Source organism: Dermacentor andersoni, chromosome 9, assembly GCF_023375885.2.
Source record: "Dermacentor andersoni chromosome 9, qqDerAnde1_hic_scaffold, whole genome shotgun sequence".
In the NCBI taxonomy this organism is placed as follows: domain Eukaryota; kingdom Metazoa; phylum Arthropoda; class Arachnida; order Ixodida; family Ixodidae; genus Dermacentor; species Dermacentor andersoni.
Genome location: NC_092822.1, coordinates 85,185,162 through 85,203,601, shown reverse-complemented (window position 1 = coordinate 85,203,601; position 18,440 = coordinate 85,185,162). Strand labels below are relative to the sequence as shown.

Here is an 18,440-nt window from a genome sequence, read left to right as displayed (position 1 = left end):
CTTCTGAGCACTGTATATGCTTCTTTTGGCCTCCTAACTTCACTGAGCCCTATTATATCCCATTTACTGCCCTCTAATTCTTCCAATAGCACTGCTAGACTCGCCTCACTAGATAACGTTCTAGCGTTAAACGTTGCCAGGTTCATATTCCAATGGCGGCCTGTCCAACGGCTGTACATTTGTTTAAGAGTGCAGGCGTGGTGGCATTGAGGAGGGGGGTCGAGTTACTCGGCGACGCTGGCTGCCGGCGCGTTGAAGCAGGTTAAACAGTGGGCACGGACGCCCCATTTGGTGGTCAGCGTGTTTAAAGGTAGGTCGGACGTACGCGATCACCAGAAGCTAAATGTATGTCTGACAGACTTTCCTGCGCTTGCGGCGCTGGTGCTGAGTCAGTCATGCCGGTTTAAAACTTTCTCGTGCCTTATGGCGCTCTACCTTCAAAAAAACATCACTGGTTTCCCCGGGGGAGCAGAAGGGGCCGTATATAGTAGAGGCCGGGCCTGCTTTCCTGGAGCAGTATCTTCGCTCTTGGCAGGCTTTTTGTATGCTGCTGTCTGCTACTTCTCAGTAGCATATTTAAGTGAAATAACCGCACAGCGCCTTAGCAACCGTAGTTGAACGCGATTGGCTGAAACGCCGCAGGCGACGCCTTTATGTCACGCCGTGAGGATTATTGGCTTTGACTCCCACCCACGTTAGGATGGGTTAGGTTTAGGTTAGGTTAGGGTTAGGCTAGGTGCCGCGGCGTACTCTTACAGCCGTTACGCCGTGAAGTGAAGGTTAGCGTAAAAGGCGTCATGTTGGCGCGGCGTATACTCTTATTCTTATTCAGTCGCGTTCAACCGCGGTTGCTAAGGCGCGGTAGCTGTGCCTTCTAGATTTGCTAAATATGCGGCCCGGCCTCTACTACGGCCCCTTCTGCTCTCTCGAGAAAATCAGTGATGTCTCTTTTTTTTTTTTTTTTTTTGAAGGTAGAGTGCCGTAAGGAGCGAAAAAGGTTTAATCCGGCATGACTAACTCAGCACCAGCGCCGTAGGCGCGAGAAAGTCTGTCCGACATACATTTAGCTTCTGGGAGTCGCGTACGTCCGCTGTACCTTTAGACACAGCGATCCCCAAATCGTGCTCACTGCTTCACTTGCTTCACCTGCTTCACCGCGACAGCAGCCAGCGTTGGAGTGTAAACAAGGTCGACTCCACTCCACATTGGCGGCACGCCTAGGGACAAACGCATACAACACGAGCAAAGAAACTTCTCCATAGTGCCTACAGGCAGTCAGATATTCAAGGAGCAACAACTCCCACGTTTTCCCTCTTGCACACGCTTACTCGCGCATGCGCACAAACGTCCGGCGCCTCCGGAAATGTCACGCCCCGCTGTACTTACTAGCAATGGTAAAGTCGTCCCTGGGTGTCGTCGTAACACATTTGGGCTTGTAAGCACGCATGAGCCATCCTCAAAGTTACTACTCAAGCTGCACCACTAGAGGAAAAAAACATGGTTCCTCCTCCCGTTTGAAAAACCTGATCGCGCGAAACGTTGCCCCAGCGCACCGCCATTTAAATGTAGCGGCTATCGGTGTTCGAGTGATGCTGCCCGTAGGCCGTCAAGACAGGTTGGTCAGCGGCTGGAAATTCACATGTCGCCACCGCCTTTTAAGTTTAACGTGTACACTAGCTTACAGATGGAAGTAAAACATACAGAATATATACTTTTGCCGTTAGCTTCACTGGGTGATCGCTTACTTGCAGTTTTCCGTAAGGTCGCCCAGCACCGCTTTGACCTTTTGTTGCAGGCCTTTCAAGCACTGTCTCCTCAGTTCTGGATAACTTTCGCCGTTACAAAGAAATCCTGCGAGACCAAAAACCGGCGAACAAATTCAATGTGTGAATCATTACCGCGCGACAGAGCCCACCGCCCACACCGTGTAAATACAACTGTTTTACACACAAACGAACTGTCGTTCCTAATAGCTTACCCAATCGCATGAACGCAGCTTACATAAACCTAACCGATCGCAAAGTCAGTTTCACTAAGTCACCGTTGCCGTCAAGGATGCCGATAGCGTTATCCTTGGGGGAGCCGTAGCAACCGTGCATGTTACACAGCTCTTCTAAGTTTTTTTTTCTTTCTTTTCTTTTTTCTAACTTGAGGGATTGCGAAGTGCGATAAGATGCAGGGCATAACATTAAGACGCTAGGTATAACTTTAAGAAACAGGGAGAGTGTGGTGTACATAAGAGTAAACGGGTTAGCTGATATACTCTAGTTGACAATAACAATAAGTAATGGAACTGGGCAGGTTACGTAATGCGTTGGGAAGATAACCGGTGGTCCATCAGCATTGCAGAATGGGCGCCATGGGAAAGGAAGCGCAGTCAAGGACAGCGGAATTTTAGGTGGGGTGATGAAATGAGGAAATTTTCAGGCGCAAGTTGGAATCAGCTAGAGCAAGACAGGGGTAAGCGGAGATCGCTGATGCCCCACCGCCCCCTTATGTAATGCCCCTCAAGGCGCTCTTTAAGGGTCTAATGAATGGTGATGAGGATCATGATTGCTGGGAGAGGCCTTCGTCCTGCACTGTGATATCAATATAGGATGATGATCATGATGATGATAGTGATGATGATGATGATGATGATGATGATTAGGAGGAGGAGGAGGAGGAGGAGGAGGAATATAAGTGCACAGAATCCACGCAACTTGGTTTAAATTTATCCATTTTAAATATCCTTTCTCTAGGAGCCTCCTCTCTTGGCAACTAGCACAGGGATGTCTGCTCAGCCGTGGAGGAATCCATAGTTGTTTCAAGACGTTTTCCTTAGGTTCTTCAAACATTATTTTTATCAGTTTCCACATGACACTATAACCAGTTTTTGTACCACCAAAATGTTCCTAATACCATCCAAATCTTGGCCGATCCCCCGCAGTGGGTACGCGCCATAGAAGAAGGAAATCCAATGCAATCCAATCCAAAATGCGACGAGAACCGGCATCATGGCGCCAGCAGAGCAACTACGCATGCGTTAAGGACGGGGTTAGAGATCTTACGTGAAGCTGTAAATCCTCAGCCTAAAAATACACATTCCCGACATTGCAAGGGCAGACATGCAGACAGCCGAGCCCTATATAAGAGACGCCACGAACTTGAAAGAAGGCTAACTGTTTTGTTGGGTCTATAGTATGCTCACAAAGTGGTCAAAAATAGTTAAGCGGCAGTGACAGTGACTGCGATTACGGTAGTCAGCGGCTCGATGGAGCTAGTATAGCTTGTACGCTCACACAATCTGCGGTCGTTGTCGCACCTCTAGCTTGTTTCAGTGGTAATCGAAAAAGGGTATCGACTATAGCTGCGTCAATAAATTCGACGAAATTTCTTCTTCATAAATGATTTCATTAACATACCTGCTCAGCACACACATAATAAATGCATCCCCAGTCGTGTCTCCATGGCGTTTAAAATGCTTCACACCGAGAAATGTAGTTCGCGTAGCCAATGATGGCATCCCTATCGAAAGCATTCATGTCCCGCATAACTCATATCACAGAACTGCATATGTCGTACCTTAGTGTTGCTGTGTGAACACCCCCTCTAAATATATATATATATATATATATGGCCATAAAGCGTATGGAATGACTGCATTTAAGTCTTGCAAGAGCTCGAGTCTCTTTGATGAGGTAGTATGTTTTTTATTATTTTTTTAACTACGCGGTGCTAAGGAATCCACGCGCTCGTTTACCTGCACACGGCAAAGCCAGGAGTGCCGTTAATATGCAGAGTTGACACAGCAGAGCCTTCATCGTCTCGTCGCGATGGCGTTCCGGTGTCGTTCGATCTGCGGAAGAACGAGCAAAACACAATCAGTCGCGCCGGAGAACGCTTCTACTATAAGAACTCCGTACCTGGCGACTGAAAATGGTCGCTTTCTTTCACTTCTTCTGGTTGGTTGGTCGATCCTAGCTTTGGTCGATCCTAAGCGATATGGCCCAGTCCCACTGCGGGCGATATGCCACCAATCGGGCAGTAGTAAAAAAAAAAAAGTAACTTTATGAATTATATAGAGGTTAAATTGATATTTAGTGATATTGATATTGAAATATTGATAGCATACATTAACGGTTAATCACAGTAAAGGAGCTCAATTCTTGGGTTTTCGTTATTGTTAATTTTAAGAAATATGTTAAAGGAGAGAAGTTTTTTTGCATTTGTTAATTTGTAACGAAATAAATTAAGGAAATGAGCAAGGTTGTCTGTTTGTTTCACTTATAGAATCAAATATGGCGTCTCATACGTTCCCGTTGCAGCCACCTATAGTTCCGACGCCCCGGTAGAATGAATAAAATTTTATTTGAAACGGCTCTTCGTCCGTGCCGTCCGCCGCTTCGGTGCCGTGTGATCATGTAGTAGCACCCGGAGTGGGGGGTGTGGTGGCGCCCTGGACGTGCCTTATGTGTTGCACAAGGAGCGAACAAAAAGCGGCTCGGTGGGGTTCAGGCGGAGTGGTCCAGCTCTCCCAACAGTAAGGCATAGATGGGCTCAGGGAAGAGGTGGGGAGATAGTAAGGCGAGGACTGTGCACGGGGGCAGGTCCAGTACGTGTGGCGAACATCGGGGTAGCCGCCGCACACCGGACATGCCGGATGGCCGCGGCGTTGTTCAATAATGTGTTGCATGGCGTCATTCGCCAATGTTAGAGTTTGAGCCTGACGAATTAGGGAGCCCTCGTGGCGGGTGAAGGAGGGATCGGGGGCCGGAAGGGTACATGCAGACGAGCGCAGTTCGCGGAGCCTAGCGCGGCTTTGCTTGCGGTGTTCAGCGCGGTGCACTCTGGCGCAATAGGTGTCGGGCCATGGAATAGGAGCGCTCGATATTTTAGACTCGCGAGCGAGGGAATGAGCACGCTCATTTTCCTGTATCCCCTGATGGCCCGGCACCCACTCCAAGAGGACGTGTAGTGAGGGATGTTGTTGCACGTGTAGCGCGAGGGATGCCCCAATATGACAGGGAAGTAGGTTGTTTGCGAAAGAACGAAGGGCTTCCTGGCTGTCTGAGCGAACGGTTATGGTTGGCGTGGAGTGAGGGGGAATAGTAATGGCTTCCGATATGGCAAGGATCTCGGCGTCGGTTGGAGACGGTACTCCGCTATGCCAACGAGTGATGTCACCCTGAGGGCCGATGACTGCCGTCTTGGATTCGATCGGCGAGAAGGCGGCGTCAACATAGTATAGATGTTATGCGCTGGGTCAGTTAGATGGGTCGCCCGCGCCTGTCGCCTGCCTGCGTTGCGTTCGAAGTGCATATTCCGGGGTATCGGTCGGAGTTCGATTCGAGGGATAGTTATCCATGGTGGAGGGTCGACGGAAAGAGGTGGAAGTGGTGAAGTGTCGTGTCCCAACATTCGCAGGATGGCGCGTCCTTGGGACGAGGTGCTCAGACGGAGATGCTGAGACTCCCGGTGTGCTTGGACCTTCACATCCAAGGTGTTGTGCAGGGTTGCGCGTTCAACATCGATGCTACGGGCGTACCAGGGAACACCCATTTCAATGCGGTGACATCTTCGCAAAGAAGCCTCGAGTCGTTTGGTCTGGGTGCGTGTAAGTGCAACGTATGGCAGGCCATAGAGGATTCGGGAGTAGATTGCTGCCTCAGCAATTTTACGGAGTTCGTGTTCACGCAGACCTGTGTGGCGCTTGCTTACGCGTGTCATCATGTGTATGACCTGACTTGCCTGATGGAGAATGCGCCGTAGCCACTCCGCACTACGTCCATTCTCTTGCCACAGAAATCCGAGGATGCGGACGGATTTTCTGCGCGGGATAGGTTCGCCGGTCATAGTCAAGGTGATGTGGGCGCGTTCAGCAGCTGCTTTGCGCGTAGAGGAATTCAGTACGACGACGTACTCTGATTTTTCCGGGGAGCATATGAGGCCTAGCTGGTGTGTGTAGGTGTCGACGATGTCTAAGCCGGTTTGAAGTGTGGCTTCCTGTTCGCCTGGGTTTCCGGTGGCATACCAAAGTGTGATGTCATCAGCGTATATTGCATGGCGTAAACCTGTAACGAGGTTGAGCTTTGCGGGGAGGTCCTCCATCGCCAAGTTGAAGAGAGTCGGTGATAGAATGGAACCTTGTGGCGTCCCTCGGTTTATGGGGAAGCACATGGATGGCTGGGTGTCCGGACCCAAGAAGCGTACTTGCCTAGCACTGAGGAAGCCGCAGACGTAGCGAACCATGCGTTCTCCGGGTTTGGTGGCTGCTAGGTTGTCAATGGTGGCTTGGTGCAGGACATTATCGAAGGCACGTTTGATATCCACGCCTACAATTGTCCGGAGTTGTGCCGAGCTAGGGTGATCGTAGATATCTGTGGTAATTTGCAGGGCCACGTCTTGGGCGCATACGTGCCTGCGGAAGCCGATGAGCGTGTCTGGGAGATGGCCCTGGCTCTCAAGGTGCCATTCTAGTCTCGTCAGGGCCATCTTTTCCATCAATTTTCCCGCGCACAATGTGAGGGATATCGGTCGAAGGTTTTTAAGCGTGTTTGGAGGCTTACCAGGTTTGGGGAGGAAAATAACTAAAGCTTCCTTCCATGACTGTGGAATGTTCCCCGTCTCCCATGCATGGTTAATGAGGTGTAGAAGGTGCTTCTGGTGGTTTTCGGGCAAGTTGCGGAGCATGGTATATGTTATCTGATCCGGACCCGGAGTTGTATTGCGTCGGAGCTGCATGAGTGCTGACCGCAGCTCCTGGAGTGTAAATGCGGAGTCAATTTCTTCTGGCTTGGTTGGTGATTGCGGAAAGGGTGCAAATGGTGGTGGGTTGAACTCCGGGTAAAATGTCTCTCGCAGTTCTTGGATAATTTCTCCTGTGGAGCGCCCGGTCTGCATTTGATATCGTTGGAGGGCGTAGCGAGGTTTGGCTTTGCCCATGAGAGTGCGAAAGATTTGCCATACTCTAGATGTGTCAAGCTGACCATTGAGTTCTTCACATGTTTGCCACCACCGTTGGGATGCCAGTTGGTCAGCGTATTCCTGGCTCTCCTGAGTTATGGTGTGTATACGTTGGTGGAGCGTCCTATTATTCTTTGCACGGCGCCACCAGCTCACCAGTCTGCGGCGTCGTTCCCATAGGGCTAAGAGGTGAGTGTCGACCTGGGGTTGATCCTTTGTGGCGGCAATGTGGGAAGCATGTTGGGACACAGCCTGCAGTAGATTGTTTGTCCACTCTGTGGGGTCAGTGTTCTCATCAATCTCATCCAGTTCGAGTCGTTTACGCGCCTTGTTCCAGTCAACGAGACAGATGGTTTTGTGGCGGGGTGTCCGACTTGGCCTTTGTGTGCACAAGGGAAGCCGGATCTCAATAATAGTGTGATCGCTCCCCAGAGTGTCTTGGGTATTCTCCCATTGTATGTTGTAGCGGCTGATTGACCAAGTGAGATCAGGGTTTGTGTCCTTCTCATGTGAGTTCCCCAGTCTGGTGGGAGTGGTAATGTCGTTTAGGAGAGAGACTTTGTAGTTTGACATGAAGGTGTCTAACTTGCGGCCGAGCGCTGATGTTTGGTCATATCCCCAAGAGGGGTGTCGACAGTTGAAGTCTCCGAGGATTAGGACAGTATGGTGAGGTGTTAAGCGTTGCTGGGAGGGGTTGTAGCTTGATAACGGCCAGATATCTTGGTTTGGCGTCCAATAACAGTTTAAAATATCTAGACTGTGACCATGAACGTCTGTCCTCGTGCTCACGTGCTCAGTAGTCGGTGTATTCATATGCGTAGTGTCGAGTTGGACTGTGGGCAAGGAGCTCTTGACGTAAGTCACCGTCACTGTAGGAGTAAGTGGGTCTGACGTGCCCCGTTGTTTGTATGTAATACTAGGAGCAACAAAGTGTTCATAACCAGTGAGGGGAAAGGCACCGTGGGTCTCCTGCAACACAAGAATGTCCGGTTCTGTTTTCATGAATAGCATATGTTGCAGGAGATGTTGTTTCTTGCGTCTGAAACCACGACAGTTCCATTGCCATATCGTGAGAGATGGGGATGGTGGGGTTGGGATCGGAGGTGTTTGCCTAGAGTTAGTGGCCATGTTGTGATTCAGAAGGGTTATGGGGGATGGGGCGTTTGTGTGGGTGCATAGTGTCCTCTATATGTTGGAGGCGGGTGGAAATTTGCGCAAATTGGTTTGACAAGGGGGTTAGAGCGGTCAGAATGGCGCGTTGTATCTGTTCAGTAATTATAGTTCCGATAGTAGATTCGATCGCTTGTTGCACGATGCGACGAATACGTGCATCTAGCTCCTCTGACAGAAGGTCTGAGCTGAATGGGGATGGCTGCGGAGCGGGGGCAGTTTCTGGGAGAGCTGTACCACTCACCTTTAAAGGCTTAGACTGCGTCTGTCGCTGGTTAGGTAGCGCAGGCCAGTTAGGGTCGTCAGCAGCAGGCTTGGGTTTAGGTAGTTGCTGCCACGAAGGACGGCGCGGATCGTGTTGATCACTTTGTGATTTAGCTGTCTGGCTCTGTCTGAAGTCCATCTTCTGCTTGTGGGCGGGCTTCGGTTTTTGTTTGGGCCCATTTTGACTGGGCTTGCGGTTGTGACTTTGACTCTGGTTGCGACTGCGGCTACGGCTACGGCTGCAGTCGGTGTCGAGTGCCGAAAACCGGTTGCTGATTGGCACGCCGGAGTCTTCTCGAGTAGGCGGTCGTGAGAGGTGGTGGGCTGCTCGGTGATTTGGATTGATCCGTGTCGGTGCTTTGCGCCGGCGAAGTGCCTCCTCTGCAGCGCGGCGGTGTGGGCAGTTTGCGTCCGTAGCCGGGTGGTCACCCCCGCAGTTGCAGCAGCGCACATCGCACTCGTGAGGAGTAGTTGACGTGTCAGTTCCAGGAGGGAAATGTTGCCCACAATATCTACAGCACGAATATGTCGAGGCGTTGGGGCAGACATCAGATCTGTGTTTCAGGCTGTAACAATGCCAGCACTGAAGGCATTTCGGCTTGGGTGGGTAAAGCCGGTAGACCGCTGAAAACAGGATGGCGCTCTTCGGTATTTCAGGCCCCTCTACCGTGATGATGAGAGACGCCGTCTTGCCAAGTCGCCGAAAAGAACGGATTTTTCGGCCCGGAATAAGGAGTTCTTCCCGTACGGCATCTTCAGAAAAGGAGAGTGGTACACGGTGCAGGACGGCGCGGGCGTTCTGTGGGTCGTTGGCGCAGTACGCACTCACAGGGTGCGATTTTCCGCAGACATCCACGGAATGTAAGGCGAGTAGTTTGGCGGTGGCCGATGCACGGTACGTGTCGATGGCGATGAGGTTTTAGGTAGTTCGAATTTTCACGACTGTGTCCTGCCTCTCGAACTTGGCAAGGTGGGCCGCCCGACGAATTTGTAGGCTCAACTTGATTGGTGTTACTGTGGAGAGGTTGAAGCCATCGGTCAACTTCACAACTATGGTGGTGGCCTCGTCCTGCCGTGGTGCTGAAGGGGTCACGCAGGTGAATGCTCCCTGTGAAGCGTCACCAAAGTCCATGCCCTGTGGGTTCAGCGTGGTAGATTGCGCAGGCTGCGATGCAGTCGTAGCTGTTGAGGGCGGCGGATCCATGCCGAGCACGGCAGCGGAGCAAGCCCCGCCGTGCGCGCGTGATCGAGGCGGCCGTGACCCTAGTAAGGGAAGCGTAATGGCTCAGCTATGCAAGATGGCGAAGCGGGTCCTTAAGTCGTTTCCTTTGAATTCAAGACCGGTTGCGTTCACAAAAAGATATCCGCGGTTTCATGTTCCCTGCGATAATAACATTGAGTGGAAAGTCTCGAACTAGACTTGTGTGAATAAAAATTAAGCACTGTAGTATACGCGGCAACGCAGTCCGGTAGATAAAACTTGAAACTTTCTTGCGGCGCACCGTCTGCCATAGGCGGCAAGTTCTCATTTTTCTGAGGGAGGGGGGGGGGGAGGGGGGCGAGAAGCTTTTCTAAAAATGGGTAGGGACCCTTTAACAAATATGTTGCGTCCCACAAGTGTTTACTTTGTGATCGTACACCTTACTTATGCTAAATAAACTTGCAACTCTTTATTCGTTTTTTTTTTTCCTCAGACGGTTTTTTAGAGCAACAAACTAACCAGGCAAGACTACAGTTTTCTTAAAGAAAAAGAAGTACGAGCAATCATGTACAGCTTCAGCTTTACCATCATCTCTGTCATCAGCCGTAATCTTAACTAATTGTCTGTCTGTCTGCTCTTCACTAACCATACCCAAATTGTCAGATTTATTATAAACTGTCTATTCTCTTCTCTCAAGACACGTCCCGTTCGTTTAGTGTGGGTGCCAGGCCACAATGGTCTAGGCTTAAACGAATATGCAGATGCATTCGAAGTAGCACGCCGCGATGCTGCTATAATCCACATTTTACCTACATTAGCTTTCATCACTGCGGCGCGATTAAGAAAACATACTACTGCAAATAACTTCGCGCAATCATCCTTGTCAACGTCTGATTTCCAGCATCGCAATTTTCCTTGGATCAAAGGGCGCTCCACTAGAAAAATTGAAGTATCGATTACGAGAGTATAGGGTGCCGAGTCCCTCAACTGCACATTTACCTCCACAAGTCTGGTCTGACCATATCACCTTTGTTATGCAATGAGAATGAATATCTGGAACACTTCTTTTTGACCATGCCGTCCTTTCATTATTCAAAGGAAAACATTTTTAGGAGAATCCTTCCGAAAGCTTGGCTTGAATTTGGCTCTTCCTGTAATTCTTTCCTTTGGGGCTACCGTACTGGGTTACAGCCACAGGAACGTCTGTGAAGACCTCTGCATTTTCTTCCGCGAAACAAAAAGAATTGCATGCTAGCATATATTCTTCTTGGTACTTATTATGCTCACATAATTATTTTTATGTAATACTAGGGTAATTATCTGTAACAGTATACACTTCAAATCCCATTTGCAAGATGGTTATTTCATTTCACCTTAATTTAGTCTAAAAACAAAATTTAATGGCAGTTATTTTCACCGCCCGACTCATGGCCATTCCCCTAGAGTGGGTTGTGCCATTTCACTAGAGAACAAGAACAAGATCAGAGGGGTGAACACGCCGTGTTTGTCGTCTCGCTTCGTCATGGGAACATTCTCACACCAATGTTAGGCTATAATAAGGCTGCACGTAAATTATCGCCAGCACTAACACTCCGTTTGCCCCCCCCCCCCCCCCCCCCTCCCCGCTTTCAGTTCGAAGCATTGCATTTTTATCAAATTGACCCAGAAAGGGAGAACAGCGCACTTTACCCAGCAACTCTTGCCGCTATCGAGAAGGGGAAGCCAGAAGGCGCTCAATGGCAGCGCGGACAATATATAAGTCGGGAAATGCGATGTAATTACGAAGTTATTGAGTTATCACATGTTCAACATTCTCCCTTCATGTTTTCCATCTCTACGGCACCTAATTCATCATGTACTTGTATCCTAAATGGCAAAATAACGTCGAACAGCATCCTATAAAGATGGAGGTGAAGAAGCGTAGGAGAGGACGTGGCAACATGTGAGTTGTGCGCCACGGGAACGACAGAAGCGTACGCGCTGGCTCTGGAAGTAAGCACAGGATTTCGACCGCTCGCGCTCGATAACAGAGTTCTGTTAGAACCTGCTTCCAGTTTGAAAGCGCGGGAACAAATCAAGAGGGCCTAGTAATGTGCCAAGAAATTTATCGCGATTCTGCACGTGTTCAAGACACGCGACCAAGTGCCGCCAAGCAGCAATGTGAAAGTGGTTGTGAGTCCTCGCGAAAGATGCCGCCAGGTTGCCACGATCCTCCAAATTGGCGATGCCCGTGGTCTTATTTAAAACAATCATTTCAGCACACGCTCGTAATTTATGCAATGATCAGTTTAATTTCTAAGCATAGTTTGACATATTGCTTAACGTTACAATGCAGTTTGAAAAACCCGTTTTTTAAAGAATTTAGGGACCATTCAATGCACGGTATGGCGCTGTATGTGGGCGAGGATTCAAGGGAGGGGACGCTTCGCGGATGGTGACGTCAACCCTCGGCGACTGCGGTGACTCGAGCAAACGGAGCTGCACCAAGCTTTTCACACCCGGCTACGCCTAAGATAACACTTTGTTCGCAAATTTTGCCCGCACAATACTCGGCTTTCTTGCGGGCGATTTTTTATTTTTCACAATCAGCAGTCACCTCAGAACACGCACCTGTGTGCGTTTTGTCGCAACTGTGTACATTTACTGACGCAACGACGAATTAGAATGACTCATGGTACACGTGCCTGTGCTGTCACACGACGTAAACATTGCCGTTCTCACAACAAAGAACGCTGCAATAGATATTTCTTCGGTCAAATATAACATATAAAGGTGATGTTCAGCGCGAATTGCATGTTCAGCGTTGAATTAGCAGGCGTGAAAGCGGTTATAGCATGTTTGAGAGTGCTCTATGTGCTGCGTTTTCGTTTTAGGCTTAATACGGTGTACGGCCGCTCCGTTTGCCTCACAGTACCCCTGCGACAATCTCCGGGCGGCGTCGGGTCCCCTCTCCACGTCCGGAAATAGGCGGGGCTCGGCGGCAGCCCTCTCCCGCCATTGAAAGCGAGCCTTTGGCCTGCAGAATGTGAGTGAAAGGGCAACCCCGGCCGGTTAAATAAACACAACCATGATAGTGGTGCGATGGAAAGGAGGAGAGGCAGATGGTCGATGCGGCGGGGTGTCGGGCACGGAATTGCCTGAATCGGCAGCCGGCGTGCCCCGTTTTCCTGCACGGCTGCTGCTGTTGACGGCGTCGTTTCACTGCTGTGAACATCGCCACATGGGAGAGTGCAGCTTAGTAGTGGCGAATCTACCACCAAAATGGCGACCCAAAAATGCCGGCGAAAAGTTAGCTTGGCAAATGTTTTCCACGACGTTCGTTAGAGGACACTTGTATAATAGAAATGAAATCACAGAGACGAAGTCAGTGCGCCAATAGATAAAGCAAGCCGTGTCATTAACGCCTTACAGTTATTCATAGATGTCCGAGACATTGTATTTCCTTACTGTGATGCTAAAGCTCGTGGGTAAAAAAGTACTGAGGTGATCTCTAGATTGTGTCGCGCACACGCATTTATCTGTGTTTCAACGAAGCGGTGGCTTTATATGCTGTGATTTGTCCTTGTGAAGAACACTTGGGGGCAAAACCAGGAAGAAACGGGACCACCAAGATGGATACCACTAAACGGCAGTGCTTCGCTATACGCAAGGGTATCGTACAGGATGTTTCGGCTTTGGAATGAGCGATGATTTGTCGCCGGGATTGGAGAAGTTGGAGGAGCACTCGTCTCTCCGCTCAATTTGAAGGGGAAAGGTTACGTGATGCCCTCCTCCCCCAGTTGTCTCGCCGTCGACGGCACCGACCACAGCCGAAAGACCGCATGCTACGTGCGACAGCGTAGGGCAAGAAATCAAAGATAGAAACTGGTTTGCCAGCTGTCTGGCTAGACGGGGAAGGTCGGGTCGCGTTTCGACGAGCACGCAACTCTTCGGGGCGTTATCAGAGCCGGCAGCTGCTTTGACGCTGCACCCCTCTTCTCCCATTCCGGTCTCCCTTTCTCCTCTTTCTATGTTTTGTCCTTTTTTTTTCTTTCTTTTCTTCGTCAACAGGGCAAGGTCGCGGACACACCACCTCTCCCTGAGCAGGTGTGTTTGCAAGTGGTCTGCCTTGCGCGTGGCTGGTTGCATCCACGTGCCCCGGCTTTCAGCTGGTGTCGCTGTGGCGTATGGAATGGAGAGCGTCTCCTTGTTCGCTGCTGGAGGCAGCAGCGTCAGCTTGATTCACGTGCGGTAACGTGACTAAAAACACTGAATGAATGAATGAGCACCCTGTTGTCTTTACACAGTTCCTCACGTCACTTATCCGCTGGGTTATGCCTATAGATAAAAAAAAAAAGCTTTCGCGTGAAATGCCTCAATTGCGAAAAAAAGTTTCCTCTCTAGCATTGCAAGTAGTGCTGCTCGCCTTGAAATGTGATATCCATCGAAATCAACTTCACTTGTGAGTGACAGCGCCAGTGTCGCGTTCTTCTATGCCTAAGTCCTTGTCCGTTTAGCGCTGTTACTTTTTGAAAAACATGAATAATGATCTCCAACTCGGGCAAGTTTACACATGAAACTCACGCCCATTGTGTACGAACATGTGTCGTTCTGTGAATATAAGTACGCCTCGGCGAACATCGGGGAAGAAAAAAAGCAAGAAATTCATTCTGGTGCAAACAATGAAAAGCAGAAGAGATATGTCCCTCCTGGGGTGTCAGTGGTATTGTCAAGTGCCTTTGTCGCCGCAGTGCAGCGACTGCTGGACACTTCACGTGCGCTAGAGCATCTGCGCAGTCGTGGCCGAGTGGTTAAGGCGATGGACTAGAAATCCATTGGGGTCTCCCCGCGCAGGTTCGAATCCTGCCGACTGCGAAGTTTTTGCGTTTACAATATTTTTTTTTTTTTACCTTGACTCATTTTCCTGTGACTCTGTTTGGATATTCGTCGCAGTAAAAAAAGCAGTCACAATATGAATATCTAGGACTTCGTATTTTCTGTCACATAAAGCCCGTCTTCTGCAATGGACGGCTGCTTATTAGAGGGATGCTCACCGCAACTGCTTCTTCCATCTCCCCCATCAATATTGTGAATAACAAATTGATTATTATTATTATTATTATTATTATTATTATTATTATTATTATTATTATTATTATTATTATTATTATTGGTTGATGTTGGCTAATCTGGTCATGTTAATGCTGCGCCTGCGCAAAAGTACTGAAGATGCCTAGCGCTAATAACAAGATAGCCGGATGATCAAACACGGACACCCGTCATGTTATTAGTGCTCTACAAAGTCCAGTTTCTGGAAGCTCGTCCCGTAACAGACAATCTTGTCATCCGCGCAGCATTCCTTTCGCTGAAGAAGAATACTGAACTGCGTGAGATGGTATTGCTGTTCATGGTCGCAGGGAACAGCGCTAATCTGACACGGCATGAAGCAACATCATCTAGACAGCGCAAGGTCACTGCGTCACTATACGTCATGCTACGCGCCCAGAATTTTCATTGTCAAGGGTGGCGTGACGAAACTGGTGACGTCAACTTCACTGTTGCCTGCTCAGGAGCATCGCCATTAGATTCTATATGGCACTCGGGCCACTAGCATGACATCAAGAACCGGAGTGAAAAAAGCACTGTGCTATCTAGGTGGTGTTGGATGAACCCCATCGTATATTGTGTCTTTCTTTCGTCCCGTGTCAGTTTAACGCCTTACTCATGTAGCAATGAATTCATCTCGTGTAAAGTGATGTACCGGCAGCATCGCCGCCACCCTGACGTCACGCTGTGCGGACACTTCCGGAGAGAAAGAGCGGTGGACGTTCTGAACTGCTCTGTGGCACGTATTCCGCAGGTATTACTCAGGTATAGGCTTCTTGCAGCAGCTGGTTCACGACGCCCGCACACGTGACTGTCGCAAGCCAAAAGCAAGGTTACTCGGGCGTCGTGACATTGACCACCTGATTACCTTTACCGTGTCGGGCGCGATATCTCCGTGATCCTCTGCCGCTGCCGTCCACCACGTTCAGGGCGCACGGGCATCAACACTCTTAATAATTAACGTAACGTCAGTAGATTCGAACCTAGTTATGATTAAGCCACCTGCGAGACAACATTACCTAACTTCGTTATATATTATATCAGGTATTCGTTATAAGTGTGCACGCTGTTATCATGGGATAAAATCGCGGTCGGGTCAATATACGGGAGAGATGGCAAGCGTGATGCCTTCGACGGGCCAGTAAGAGGTTTCCTGTCATTTTGATAACACGTCGGCAGCGGGATTCGTGCCGATACGAGGCAGGTGGCAGCGCTAAATTTCAAGCACTTGTCCGTGCGGTCGCAGGGTAACGGCACTTATGGATTTTCCCAATGCAGTGGGTCAGCCACGATAAGTCACCGGCCAAGACACCCACGTGCACCCAGAATGTGCCATTCCAAGTTATTTTTGCTGGTTGAATAGTAGAGCGGCAAGTTGCGCTAGTTGGTAGAAGTTCACCCTCTAATAGGGGGGGGGGGGGGGGGACTATAAACACACGGACAACGCGTCCTGTCATCTTCTACCTCCGTTGTCCGTGTGTTTATAGGGCAGTACTTCCCCTCCCTTATTACGAGATGAACTGGTTAAATAAATGTTTCCTGCCAGAATGCGCTTTTATCCTATAGGATCTCGGATTCTCCGGCTTCGCTGTAGCAGTAGAATAGTCATTGAAGTTTAGAAAAAACGGTGCTACGTCTCATTATTTCGTTATACCCAACAATTTGCAATATCAGTGTTCATTATATCGAGGTCAGACTGTAGCCCTCGCTTATTTCCCGGTGCTATCCTTGTGCAGTCGGCTAGCTCTGATAAGGGAGAATGCGCTTCGTCAACCCCGGTGCTACTGAAGAATCTATTTATACTCACTTCCCTTTCTGAAGAGTCCCTGTACATTGTGATTGATTTATTGTAAATAACTGCGGCCGTGCTTCTATTTGCGGCAGTGGTTAGGTATAGAGTTATCGACATTGGCCGTGAAATATCTTTATTGCGCAACCGCATGAAACCTACCTTAATATGATGGCGCTTGAGGCAATTGAAAAAAAAAATAAAAGAGAGATGCAAAAAGTTTTCGCAGCCGACAGGATTCGAACCTGTGCGGGGAAACCCCAATGGATTTCGAGTCCATCGCCTTAACCACTCGGCCACGACTGCGCTACGGTTTCGGAGGCGTGCAATGGCGACACTAAACTTTCTTTTTTTTTCTGTCTGCATTTATTTCAGGCAGAAATGACTCCTGCGGGAAACATAAACCGATTAATTTATCACGCAGATCGCACTGGCACATGATTGATAATATAACGTTGGTTCACCTGTCACTTATCAGCACGCATTCAGCCGCCGACGGATCATCAACATGAAATGTCACCCTTGGAGACATCACGCTTGCGTTTTCCTCGCATAGATGTGATTATTTTTACGCCATGCTTAATCGCCTCACCGACCATCTCACACACACACAATATGATTGGCTTTCGGTCGGGGCTGTCGACTCAGGACGCCATGAGACTGATTAAGCACCTGATCATTGACTCTACTTTCTCCGACACTAAGGCAATTCTCGGCTTGGATCTGGAAAAGGCTTTTGACAACATATCGCACACCTTCATTCTCAAGAGCCTGACAGAGTGTAACGTCGGCAAACGGGCGTACAATTTCGTGCGCTCCTTCCTTTCCTCAAGGTCCACTAGACTCAAGATTGACGAGTTTTTGACCCACGAAATCCACCTTGGGCCAAAGGGAACACCTCAGGGGGCGGTGATCTCCCCTACGCTGTTTAACATCTCCCTGATCAACCTGTCGCGGGCCTTGAACAAGATCCCGAACATTAACCACACGATCTACGCGGGCGACACCACCATTTGGTGCCCCGGCGGATGTGAGGGTCAGGTCGAAGGTGCTTTGCAAGACGCCATCGATGTGATGGAGCGGTATGTTTTCCCCACCGGGATAAAGTGCTCGCCCGCTATATCCTAGCTCTTGATCTACAAAAAGAGGCCCAGAGGCGGTTCTCACTCGTCCTGGATGCCAGCAACAGAGAGCCACATTACCTTATTCACTGGTAAGGGCTCCCCAGTACCGCGGGCAGACACTATCAGGGTCCTAGGAATGTTTATCGAGTCGAACGGAGCCAATGAAGCCGCCCTCAAACGCATTTGTTCCAAGACCGAAAGCGCCCTGGGCCTGATCCGAAGAATCGCCAACAGGTACCGCGGAATCAGCGAGGACAATCCGATCCGGATTATCCACGCCTTCGTGCTTGCCGCCTCGCTTATTCAGGGGCTATGCACAACTGGCTCGTATCGGAGCGCAACAAGATCAATGCCCTAATGAAAAGAGTCTTCCAGCTTGCCCTCGGCCTTCCCATCCGAACGCACACAAAGGACCTCCTCAATTTGGGAATTCACAACACGTTCGAAGAAATCGTTGAGGCCCAAGAGTTTTCCCAGTTTGTCAGACTCTCCGGTACCCCAGCGGGCCGAGCCATACTTGGCAAGCCGGGACGTAACCCCATGGTCGTCGGTCCCGACGCGGTGAAGTTGCCGAATGATGTAAGATCCAAGATTTACGTACATCGGATGCCACGCAATATGCATCCCACCTACCACGAAGGACGAAGACGAGCCGGGGGTAAAGCTCTGCTCGCCAGTGCCCGCTTGAACAAGGACATAACATGCTTCGTAGACGCTGCTTCGTACGTTCAAGATGAAGTCTTCTTCTCAGTGGTCACCGACTGTGATTCTAAAGTCCTTAGCTGCGCTACCATCCGCACTTCTAGTTCCAGCGTTGCAGAACAGGTTGCTATTGCTCTTGCATTGACAGACAGCGTACCAT

At 49.6% G+C, this 18,440-nt stretch overlaps 1 protein-coding gene and 2 non-coding genes across 3 annotated transcripts in view; 1 reads left to right on the top strand and 2 right to left on the bottom strand.

Annotated features, from left to right (window-relative positions):
* LOC126528337 (sentrin-specific protease 1-like) overlaps positions 1-4,045 on the bottom strand; it is a 44,496-nt gene extending 40,451 nt beyond the window's left edge. Inside the window, exons 1-2 of the mRNA XM_055069274.1 lie at positions 3,743-4,045; positions 1,746-1,851 (exon numbers count right to left, since the gene is read on the bottom strand). Of these exons, the coding sequence (XP_054925249.1) occupies positions 1,746-1,851; positions 3,743-3,803 (167 nt within the window). The 5' untranslated portion in view covers positions 3,804-4,045. The remainder of the gene's footprint in view (positions 1-1,745; positions 1,852-3,742) is intronic.
* A 10,307-nt stretch (positions 4,046-14,352) lies between these two features.
* Positions 14,353-14,434, top strand: TRNAS-AGA (transfer RNA serine (anticodon AGA)). The gene has a single exon. It is a non-coding gene; the product is annotated as a tRNA-Ser (tRNA).
* Positions 14,435-16,678: 2,244 nt separating this feature from the next.
* TRNAS-CGA (transfer RNA serine (anticodon CGA)) lies at positions 16,679-16,760 on the bottom strand. The gene has a single exon. It is a non-coding gene; the product is annotated as a tRNA-Ser (tRNA).
* Between the last annotated feature and the right edge of the window lie 1,680 nt (positions 16,761-18,440).